Source organism: Mastomys coucha, unplaced genomic scaffold (assembly GCF_008632895.1).
Source record: "Mastomys coucha isolate ucsf_1 unplaced genomic scaffold, UCSF_Mcou_1 pScaffold6, whole genome shotgun sequence".
Lineage (NCBI taxonomy): Eukaryota > Metazoa > Chordata > Mammalia > Rodentia > Muridae > Mastomys > Mastomys coucha.
Window position 1 is genome coordinate 84,577,672 of NW_022196912.1, and position 12,430 is coordinate 84,590,101.

The 12,430-nt window shown below is 40.2% G+C and overlaps 1 protein-coding gene across 1 annotated transcript in view; it reads right to left on the bottom strand.

The window, feature by feature from the left end:
• The window catches only part of L2hgdh (L-2-hydroxyglutarate dehydrogenase), a 35,057-nt gene that overhangs the window by 15,531 nt on the left and 7,096 nt on the right, over window positions 1-12,430 (bottom strand). The window contains exons 4-9 of the mRNA XM_031357724.1: window positions 10,114-10,245; window positions 6,983-7,145; window positions 5,789-5,823; window positions 2,521-2,688; window positions 1,619-1,776; window positions 1,181-1,239 (exon numbers count right to left, since the gene is read on the bottom strand). Of these exons, the coding sequence (XP_031213584.1) occupies window positions 1,181-1,239; window positions 1,619-1,776; window positions 2,521-2,688; window positions 5,789-5,823; window positions 6,983-7,145; window positions 10,114-10,245 (715 nt within the window). The remainder of the gene's footprint in view (window positions 1-1,180; window positions 1,240-1,618; window positions 1,777-2,520; window positions 2,689-5,788; window positions 5,824-6,982; window positions 7,146-10,113; window positions 10,246-12,430) is intronic.

The following is a 12,430-nucleotide window of genomic DNA, read 5'->3' on the forward strand; positions in this document are numbered from 1 at the left end:
AAAAAAAAAAAAAAAAAAAACCCTTGAGATAGAGGAATCTTTTATTGCTATAAAATAGCTATATGTTTTATAATAAGTCTGAAAAAGTTACATAGTAAAGACTTTTGGCTAATATAAGGAGAGGAAAATACTCAAAATTTATAAGGAATGCAATTTCAGAATAGTAGTCTATGAAGGCTTTCTAATGCATTCAATACACTAAAAAGGCATCTTTAAAACAGTGGGACCCCTGTCCAGTTTAGTCTGGTAGAGGCACAATATTCTAGTAGTAGAGAGATTCTATACACATGCTAAAAAGTTCAGCCTAATCCTGTTAGAATCTGCAGAGGGTAAAACCCATATCTAAGTCAAAATGTTTTCCAGTGGTTTTGTATAAAATCTTCTGAAGAGAAAGACTGCTAAAAAGACCAGAGGGCCGGGAGAAGGCTCATTTGGTAATGTGTCTGCCATGCAAACATGAGGAGGTGGAGAGAGGAGAATCCCTGGGGTTTGCTAGCCAGATGAATAAATGAGCTCCTAGTTGAGTGTGTCTCCAAAATAAGTAAGGTGGATAATGATTGAGGAAGATACCTTGTTGGCAATTCCTCTAGGCTCTGCCCAACATCTACCTAGCAACAGCTTGTGTCACCACACCTGCCAGGTACAAGCCAAACCGCTCTTCCTCTGTTCCTCCCTCTCCCCCAACCCCCTACCTTTCCCAGGTCCCCTTCCCTTCTCCCAATAAACTTCCTTTTGTACTAGAACTATGGCCGGGTAGTGATTCCTCAGGGGAACACCCTGGCCAGGCCCTGAGATGGTCCCTCCCACTGCATTATACTGCCATTTTATAAAGTGCAACACACCTGACATCAAACTATGGCCTACACATACACATGCATGTGGTACACACACACTCACATGTGCATGAATACAAAAAAAAAAAAAACAAACAGAATACTTCATAAGGCTATTTCTTAGAACAGTGTCATAAGTCTATACGATATCAACCTTAGATTTACACACACAAGCGTGTGCACCATCTCACCAGTAATTTTTATCTAATAGCTTACAAAACAGTGGTGACTAGCTTGAAATGATCTTTTCAAGGTCGTTTCAGGTCTTTTAGCAACATTTACGATATGGACTACCAGACTTATGAATGCTTTTGGCCTTACTTTCTTTTTAGCTAAGACATTATTACCCTGGTTCATCAAAATCTTTATGAGGAAGTTAAACATTACACTTGGCATGAAACATAATCTAGAGGAAAAACACTCAGTTAGTATGTACAAGGTCTTGCCTTCAATCCTTAGCATCAAAACCAAATAATCAAATTTATGCTTATTACTGAAAGATCTTAATTTGGAATAATAAAAAATTAACATAATCACATACATGAAGGTTTAGTCTATCAGAATATCAAAAACTTCTGGAGTTAAAAAAACAAGCACATAAAATCTTTGGTTTTTCAAGACAGGGTTTCTCTGTATAGCCCTGGCTGTCCTGGAACTCGCTCTGTAGACCAGGCTGGCCTCGAACTTAGAAATCTGCCTGCTTCTGCCTCCCAAGTGCTGGGATTAAAGGCATGCGCCACCACTGCCCAGCTGACATAAAATCTTCTTAAAGGTAACATTATTACCTTTTGAGAATTACTTCCATAATATCTCTAGCATCGAAGTCAAAGGGTCTGTAACCTTCCCGTTTAAAGGCAAGCACTGCATTGGGCCCTAGCCAAATACTGCCATCCAACCTTGGTGTAAAGTGAACTCCGAGGAAAGGAAACCGGCTGTCTGGGACCTGTAGATTTAACACAGCAATGAACGGTGAGCTCAGTTCACATCCCAGTGTATTGCACACACAGACATCTAACTGGTGACATAAGAGAGCTGCTTCTAGACATTTGTATGCATCATGAGCTGTACTCAGGATTTTCTATTAACACACATTCTGTTTTAAAATGCTAGTGACAGTAATATATATTGTTCTACTTATCCATCTTTCTGGGAAAGGGGGAAAAGATGAACTGTCATATTCTTGGCTCTTTCTCCTACAAGAGAGGTCTGTGACTGGCAGGCAAATCCCATTTACAGCATAGGCCTCGGGAAGGGAGAAGCGGCAGACAATCCAGTCAGCTGGTTCAGTGGAACAGTGTCTGGGGACTGGTTCATCATCAGGGGGAATGGAATACAGGCAGGAGAGCGAGCTCTTCATTTACACACCCCCAACTTTTACCTCCTGGAACTGGAGCAGCCATAGCCCCCCTGTTCCCAGGGCACTGATGAGTAAATTCAGTGTTCCTGCTGCTCTCCCACAGGAGGGAGGAGCTGGTTCTTTGTACTTGCAGGGTGTACTCATGCCTTCAGAGGCATGCGACCCACAGAGCAGAAGGTGGCTTTAGGGACGGAACCACAGCAGACAGATGATATTACCACACACAGTCCTGAAACCCTATCTTCTAAAGCAGGTAAACGTTTTTATTTTCATTTCTTTTGTGGATCCAACCAGCTTGGTGAGTGAGAAGACAGAAGTATAATTACTTACCGGATAAATATTCCCTTTTACAAGGTAGCCCTTTTCTGGCTTTAAGACCAGGTAATCTCCCCGGAATGGGACAATTTGAGGGTCAGGACTGCAGCCACTCAACTCTGAAATACGGTCTGAGTAAAGACCGGCACATGTCACAACATATCGACAGTAAATTTCCTCTCCCTGGTACAAAATAAAGAAGAACAGTTAGTTTCTAAACATGAGAAAAGAAAATGTGGCAGCTCTTGTCTGTGTGTGAAACCTTAAAAACTCAAAACACTCCAACTGAATGCAGAACTGACAGAGCATGACATTGCAATATAGGAGGTAGTAAAGGAAGGTTGGGTTTAACCAACAAATTATATGCATGTGTGGGAACACAACACTGAATCCCATTATATAGTCGATATACGCTAACTAAGATACTTTCCCACGGGCTGGGGGTAGCAGGCATTCTTACTGTATAGCCCTGGCTAACCTAGGGCACACACACACACACACACACATACATGCCCATTCTTATATAAAGGAATTTTATATAAAGGTCAAAGAGGAAAAACAGATGCTAAAAAACAAGGATAAATACATATTTTTTTCTAAAAGGACAAATTCAACTATTAGCAAATGTAACTATTAGCAAAACTGGACCCCTATTTTGTAAAACATACAAAAATGAATTTGAAGCTACATATGGTGGTAAATTCCTATAACTCCAGAACCTGAGTGGCTAAAACAGAAGTGAGTTCAAGGCCAGCCTAAACTACACCCCAAACACCAGACCAACCAGGGCTACTTAGCAAGCATGATCTTATTTCAGACAATTAAAATTTTTTTGAAATGGAGTTAAGATTTAAATGTAAAACCTATGACTACAGAATATAGAAGATGCTCCCCGACACTGACCTTAGTGATGGTTTTTGTAGAAGGGACACCACAGACACAAGCAAAAGAAGCAAAAATGAATAAGCAGACTGCACAACCAAGAAAAAGGTACAGCAAGGCATACACCTGACAAGGGTCAATACCTAATACATAAAAGGAACTCAAGAACTCAATGGCCATAAAGTAAATGATCCAATTTAAACCGGAGAAAGGAGCAGGGGAGTGGAGGCACACACCTTTAATCCCAGCACTTGAGAAGCAGAAGCATGAGTTTATGGCCAGCCTTTATGAGTTTAAGGCCAGCCTGGTCTACATAGCTAGTTCCAGGACAGCAGGGTGACATAAAGAAAACCTAGAACAAGACAAGCAAAACTGGGGAAAGGACCTGAACAGACACTCCTTTCAAACACATGCATAAATTACCAACAGGTAATCAGAGAGGTGCTTGACACCAGAATCATCAGAGAAGTGCAAGTTGAAATTCTTAGGCCAGGGCATAGTAGTGCAAGCCTTTAATCCAGCATTTGAAAGGCAGAGGCAGGAGGACCTGGTCTACACAGGAAGCTCCAGCATAGCTAGTTCTACAAAGAGAGACCTCTGTTTTAAAACCCAAACCCAAACCCAATCCAGACCAAGTCAAACAAGCAGAGCCTCAGGATATCCTCTCACACTTGTTGGGAAAGAAATCATTTATCTGTATATTACCCAATTATTATTTATCATCATTATCATAGACTAATTATGTTATTCAAGTTCTGTCCATATTAAAGAGGCAATTGAGGTTAGATGAGGTCACATGGATTGACCCACCCTTGGGTCTATCCAAACTGTGGTCCAACAGGATTAATACCTGAGATCAGACACATGAGGACAAGCCACTTCTTTCACCTGGCACCTTGGAAGCCCTAGGCACTATCTCCAGATACCTAGGTTCACCCTCCAGCACCTCAAAAGCAATAATACATGGAACTAGGAAGAAAGACCACACCAGAAACTAACCCTGACAGAACTTCACCATTGGCCTTCTAGATCCTAAAATACGAGAATATAACTATTGTTCTGGTCACCCAGTTTGTGGGGTGTCTTCATGATAGCCTCTCCTGTTCTCTCATTGTCTAACAGAGTCTCTCAACCTCAGCACTGCTGCCATTTGAAGCAGAATACTTCTTCCTTGGGAGGCAGGGAGGCTGTTCATCAGCATCCCTGAACTCCATCCACTACATGCCAGTAGCCACGACCCCTTCATCCAGTTTTGACAATCAAAAAATTCTCCAGGCACTGTTGCTGTCCCCTAGGAATCAAAACAATCTCCAGTTGGGATTATTAATCTAATGCAAGATGTTTAAAGTGATCACTCTTATATCTCAGCACTTAAGGTCTAAGAGTAGAAGTATAACTCATAATGAACTTCTTCCAAAGACAACACTTTTAAATGACTTTAAAAATCAGTGACGGAGAGTAAGCATGTCTCGTTCCTATATGGAATAATTACATCTTATTAGATGAAAAGTTTTGCCCCTCCCCATTTTTATTTATCAAAGCTAAGTACGGTTTAACAGAGGCATGCCGTCCTGCATCTGCTGGGCACAGAGCGGTAGCACACAGCTGCAGTGTCCACTTCTCAGATTGCCAGAAAGCCTGTGATCCACCGACTTCCTTCTCCCCCAGTGCCCCCTGACTGTTGAGGCTGAATACTTTATAAATCCCATGCCACTTATGGGTGACTCTGCTCTCACTGACACCTGAGGGTGCAGGGAACCCAGTGTCTAGACTATGGAGACTGGAGGAAAACAATCTCCCTCGGCACAACCTGTGCACTCCTCCTCAGGTCTTCCTTAGTAGTTGATAAGTGAATGGACAGCAGAGTGATAAAGTACCTATCAGCTGGCTGGAGCGCCGGCTCAGTGCTTAAGAGAACTGACTGTTCTTGCAGAGGGTGGAGGTTCGGTTCCCGCATCCACACGGTGACTCACAACCTTCCTTGCAACTCCAGTTCCAGGGATCCAATGCCTTCTTACAGTCTTAGAGGGCACAGACACACATGCAGGCAAACACTCATACACACGAGATAAGATAAATATTATTTAAAAATCCCAAAAGACATGCAAGAGGGGAGACTGACTAGAAAGAGAAGGTGAGTAGTAGGGAGTGAATGTGATATAAACACAATAATGAAGCCCACTTCTGTGTAATCAATACATGCTAACAAAAGACATTTTAAAAAACATGTGGTGGGTGGCTCCAAGGAGCCATAATTGAGGTTGTGCTCTGATTCTCACATGTATATACACAGGTGCACATGCACTCACATGTATCCATACACACTTGAACATGTGTAGCAATCATTCAATAATTCAACTTAGCAAGTCAACGAAAGTGAAAACAGCTCATGAATCTTTACCTTACTGTTCTTGACAGCGATTGGATATTTCGTCCCTGGCCGAGAGAAAAAAGAATTAGTGAAACTTTTATTTGAGCAAAAGAAAGCTGTCATTATTTAAAATATTATACCAATGACATTTAAGTGATTGTCTTAACTATATTTTAATTTTCATTCTGAAACTTTTTACCAAATAAGAAGACTAAAGCAATTCATATTTGACAAAATATAAAATGCTGGAAAGTTTTAGGGTGGATTTTTAAAATTCATTTAACTAACACACATTCTCTAGCTTACCCTAGCACAGATACCTACTTCAACAATACCATGCTCTGCATGTACAGAAATACCATCAGAAGTGAATTTAATTTAGCCCACAGGACTAAAGCATGGGATATTAAACACAAGGCAACCTTGAGTCCGAGTGTTGGTAACCTGACTCTTTGCAGTCTGGTTTGTTCAGAGAAGCAAAAGTTTTCACAACACAAAAAGTTGCAACAGTGAACTGACCATTTATCACATCTGTTCATACTTATTGATGAGATATTAACACCTATAAAATATACCTACAGGAAAAAAAAGATTATTATCTACCTATATATTGTAAATATGACTTATTCCGCTCCCCACTTACAACAATTTAATAAATTTGTTCATCATCTTAGAGTGCAGAAAGATGCTGGGCAAGGGACTCACACAATCCAGACCTCCTCTAACACCTGCTAAGGAAGAACTGGATTCTCCCTCAAATTTCCTCTTAGCAAATAGAAGGCTTGTAAGCCTCTCACTTGACTAAAAAAGATAAATATACATCCTAAAGCAGAATAAAGCAGGCTTTAGCTACAGTCTAAATGGGGCACATGAAGTTAGACTCACAATGGCTGGGTCTTTTTATGATACTGGTCTGCTGTTTGAAATTTGAGTGTGTTCAAAGATAGCCAACCACTTACTATTCCCAAAGCCATATCCCCTGCCAGTCTGATTCAAGAAGTCTAGATGGCACTAAAATTTATAGCAAGCATTGCTGAGGGAACTGTCTGGCGGCCAACTGTACATAACAGCCTTGGCTGTTCAGAGTTCAGGACCAGTCAAACATCTACTCGGTGCCCAGTTCTATAAGCACACAAAAATCTAGGAATTGTCCCCAAATAGGGATAATTCTATTTTGTTTTTAATTAATACAAATATTTTGGAGAAAAGACAGAGACAACTTACCATCCTTACTTCTTGAAGGGTTTTCTTTAGCTATTTCAATATCTTTTACCTCAAAATCTTTCAAGATAGAGCCACCTGCTTCTTGGAAATCCTGGGCAAATGATAAAGCTACCTGTTGGTAGTTCACAATGCCAGTGTATGGACAGTCAATAGCCATCAGACCCTAGAATAAATGTAAAAAAAGGTAAATGGTGCAGTCAAGAATCAATAAGGACTGTTTGCATTTATTTGTTTATTTTGATGAGTAACACACATTATCCTTGATTGGCAAAGATCTGACAGTGTCTTTAAAAAGTAACAGAAAAGTTTGCTCTTATTATATGTCTAAATTTGGTCATGAACACACACACACACAAATATATATACCTACATGTATGTATACATACATATGTGTGTTCATGACCAAATATATATATGTGTGTGTGTGTATGTATGTATGTATGTGTATGTCTACTAGAGGACAGAAACTATACTAGCTAAATAGGAACATCTCATAACCAGGAAACAAGTTTTCTTTATTTTTTTTTTTTAAATAAAGATGCTTGATTTTCAAAGTTACCCCAGGTTGCCATCTTTGTTTTTTTTTTTTTTTTTTTTTTTTTTATATTTTTTGAGACAGGGTTTCTCTTTTTAGCCCTGGCTGTCCTGGAACTCACTCTGTAGACCAGGCTGGCCTCGAACTCAGAGATCCGCCTGCCTCTGCCTCCCAAGTGCTGGGATTAAAGGCGTGCGCCACCACCGCCCGGCTGCCATCTTTGTTTTTAACATTTATTATTACTCAGGACAGTTCATTTCTCTCTCTGAGGTTATATCTGATTCTGAGTTGAAGTCTTCAAATGTTTTAATAGACTCTGATGAGACCTTTGCAGTGATGTACATACCACCCACAGCCAGGGAAATCTTAGCTGTTGTAGCTCCCTGTCCACACTGTATGCCAGGCACCGCTAGGACCTGCTGCAGGTCTTCTCTTTGAGGCCAAAAATAGGGAACCAGGGGTGGGGGGGAGGGAGGAAGGGGGGTGTTATATGACTAATTCAGCTTCATTCACATAATAAGAGAAATAAACAGCCTGGCTTTTGTTGATTTCTCTGTGTCACTGAAGGCATGAATTTAGATCTAAACCCATGCTTATTTTATTTACTCATTTATTTTTGAATATGTAGTGAATATGCCTTTGGCCTTTCCATTACTGAAGGTAAGAAAAAGAAGAGTATATCTCACAGCAAATGCTGAGTATGCTTTGGTGCTAAACCTTACACTGAGCATACACATCAGTTATCCCAATCATTCTCCCTGAGAAGGTAACTAGTTCTCAGATCACTAATGTCCAGAGCTGAGGGCAACTAGTCATTTGTTTGGTCAACACAGCATTGTTGTTAACTTTAAAAACAATATCTGAATATATACCAACCATGACAGCTTCCTTTAAAAAAACGTCTGTATCTCTGAGAAAGATTCGTTTTAGGGGTGTGGAGTAAAAAAAAAAAAAAAACTGAAATATCACTTTAAATATTTCAGTGTTATATTGGCCCCACCCCTTAAAAGCTTTTCACTTTCCCGCCCCTCCCCCTCCAAATGATATTTCCAGCCCCCCAGGTTGGACCAAGGGCTCACAAAACACAGAACATTTGGCAAACCTCACCATTTACATCACCAGGCTTGATTCTAGAACATGAAAGCCTTTGTTACAGTTAGGAAATCGCTCCTATTTTGATATGGTGGACACATTGGAGACTTATTGCTCAACAATCCATACAAGTTAACAGCTACACTCAATCTTAACCTACAGAAAGGATTCTGAGTGCAGCAGCCTTGGAAGGCAATGCATCAAGCGTTTGACCCATGTAACTTCCTCACCTAACATAAAAAACTGTGTCAGGGGAGAGAGAAAAACGTTCTGCAGATGTGTTTCCTTCGGACAACAGTTCTTTACCATCCAAACACCCTCCTCACTCACTCTGTATTCCCCGGACCTGCACACAAACCACTCAAGTACTTCCTGAGTGAATAAACATTCAAGGCATGTTTTAAAATAACCTTATTTTGCACCTTTCAGAACTCTAGAGTCTCCCTTCAGCTCTCTTTCTAGTTTTGGATTTTTTTCTCTTTAGGAAGTGTTGGTGTCCCTAAGCAAATGTGCATAGAAGATGGGGAAGAAGCCATCATGGCCAAGCCATCCAGTTCCAGATCCAGGCCTGACTGTAGCATAGTCAGTTGAGATGGGGTTTGTGGATAACTCGGTGTCTCTCAGCCTGGAGGTCAGCCATGTGCTTTCTACATCACCAGATCACAGCTTGAAAAAAAAGAATGCAACAGCAGGATTTCTGAGTTTGAGGCCAGCCTGGTCTACAGAGTGAGTTCCAGGACAGCCAGGGCTACACAGAGAAACCCCGTCTCGAAAACACAAAAAACAAAAAACCAAAAAACAAAACAAAATAAAACAAAAACCAAGAAAAAAAAAGAATTAATAATTATAAAAGAGACAATAAACCCAATAGAAAAATGGGCAAATCTCTTAAACAGGAACTTTAGGGGAAAAGTTTCCAAGTAGGAAACAAACATATGAAAAGGCATATAATACCGAGTCATTGGGAAATATGAATTAAAAGCATAATGTAATGTTACAGTTTGAGAATCTCTAATCTGAAAATATATAAAGCTTTTAAAACAGCAACATGATGCTCAAAAATATTTGAATTTGGGAACATTCTGATTTTTCTGAAACTTTGGATTGGGGTTTTCAACTGGTAAAGCCTATGCAAACACCCCTGAATCTGAAAGATTTCTGGCCTGGGGTGTTTTTCAGCAAGCTATATTTAGCTTGTTCCACATACCCACAGAAGTGGCCTCTGAAAACTAAGACCATGTGTCGGTGAGGAGACAGAGCAGCTGGGACAGACATGACTGAGAGAATAAACCAAGGTTCTCTGGAAACCTTTTTGGCAACATCCGCCAAAGCTGAACATAAGCACCTAAACTGTAACCTAACAGTTTCTCTTTGATGTGTGTACACCCAGTAGCAATATGAACATATATTTACCAAACATGCATTCTAGAGTGTTTACTCACAGCAGTGCTATCTGGAATAGCTTATGGTAAGTCCTATGTGCATAGCCTGGCCAGTCACTCACCCGGCAATACGGTTCCTTCTTTTTTATACCCTCCTGTTGGATCAGCCTCAAGCCTTGGACTCCATTCTGCAGGCCTCTCTCATACAGGGCCTGAAGTCTGGGAATTTCTTCTTGTTCAACAGCTACTATTAGCTTCAGAAAATGACAAAATGATTGAATAAGGTTAAAAATATCACCAGCTATAAAATAGATAAAGTCAACGTAAAAATCATAAATTATCAGATTTCTCAATTGAGGTTGATATAAAGCATTTTTCTTTTATAAATCTATTCCTTCCTTTGTTAATTATTTTATATTCTCTCCTTCACCAAGAAAAAAAAAAATCTTAAAAAAATAGCATTAAAACTAACATCCCCAAATGGGACATGCTGCCTCATTTTCCATTTCTTGCTGAGTGCTGCAATATGACCCCAGACATATGCAACTCGTCACTACCACTCCCTCCACCCCAGTAGCAAGAAAAGCACATTTATAGCTTTCGTTTGTTGTTTTTTTTTTTTTTTTTTTTTTTTTTGAGACAGGGTTTCTCTGGGTAGCCCTGGCTGTCCTGGAACTCACTCTGTAGACCAGGCTGGCCTTGAACTCAGAAATCCACCTGCCTCTGCCTCCCAAGTGCTGGGATTAAAGGCGTGTGCCACCACAGCCCAGCTTCTTTTGTTGTTTTTAAGATTTGTTTTAAGTATCTATGTTTGCCTGCAGGTATGCCTTTGTACCACTTGTATACTATGTTCATAGAGAGGGTCATGGAGCCCCTGAAACTGGAGTTACATGTGGTTCCAAGCTACCATATGGGTCCTGGGAATTGAACCTGGATCCTCTGCAAGAGCAGCCAATGATTGTAACTGCTGAGCCATCTCTAGCTCTCTTTACATCTTTCAAAGTAAGTACCCTTCTTGTTTCTACAAGAAAATGTGAAATGCCAGTACATAAAAAAAGACACCGAGTAATCAGTGTAGTGGGCACCACTCTTGGCAAACTATTCTTTTGATGTCTTGAAATAAATTACAGTCTTTATTGACACAGAAAGAAGAATTACATTTAATCAACTTTCTTCAGAACTCTTTTTCTATTTATTTGTGGGAAAGGTATGTTAAATTGTGTTTCTTATTTCACAGCAAGGTAAAACACAGATACATATTCATGGATAATTAGCATACACAGGTCACAATTCATATATTCAACAGAATTCCATGAAGTAAAGCTTTTGGTCAAGATACAGAGACTACCTATGTCAATAAATTATTAACTTTTATTAACTTTTAAACAGAAGATGAGTCAAAGGACACCATCAAGAAAGTAAAAAAGACAAATCACAGAATGGGAGGGAGCATTTGTAAATCGCAGTGCAGATCAAAGTCTGCCACCCTGACTTTGCTCAGCCCACAAGCTTTCTGCTTCCTTTTCTCACTTAACATTATGCCAAGGTCATTTTCTCACGTTTCTAAGGAAAACTGTAATTTATCTTTTGTTGTTGTTGTTTTTTAGTGGAATAAATCTTTAATAACAACAATGAAGAAAGGACATTGTGACCAACCTTATAGAAATAAGGTTTATAGCTGGGCGGTAGTGGCGCATGCCTTTGATCCCAGCACTTGGGAGGCAGAGGCAGGCATAACCAAGTGGGATGGATCACAGGAAAGCAAAATCAGCCTAACACCCAAAAGCTAGTTACAACCTCAACAGAAGCAGAAAGACAATTCTATCACTCTGATGCGAAAAAAGCAAAATCCCACGGGCTGCTGAGATAGCTCGGCTGGAAAAGGCAGTGACCATCAAGCCTAAACACCAGAGTTTTGTCCCTGGAACCTGCATGGTGGATGGAATGAAAGAATACCTCATAGCTCATCCTCTAACTTTTATACATACACATCGGTTTATATAAAGAGAGCAAGTGTTAAAAGTTGTAGATAACAAGACAGAATCCTGCAGGTGGAAAAGCCTAAGAAGTATGGACACATGCACAAAACTAAAATAAACGACATTAAGAAAACAATTCTGGGGGGCTGGAGAGATGGCTCAATGGTTAAGAACAGTGACTGCTCTTCTAGAGGTCCTGAGTTCAAATCCCAGAAATCACATGGTGGCTCTCAACCATCTGCAATAGAATCCAAAGCCCTCTTCTGGTCTATCTGCAGACAGTCACAGTGTACTCACAGAAATAAAATAAACAAATCCTTAGCCCTCTTCTGGTCTATCTGCAGACAGCCACAGTGTACTCATAGAAATAAAATAAACAAATCCTTAAAAAAAAAAAGAAGCCGGGCTGTGGTGGCACACGCCTTTAATCCCAGCACTTGGGAGGCAGAGGCAGGTGGAT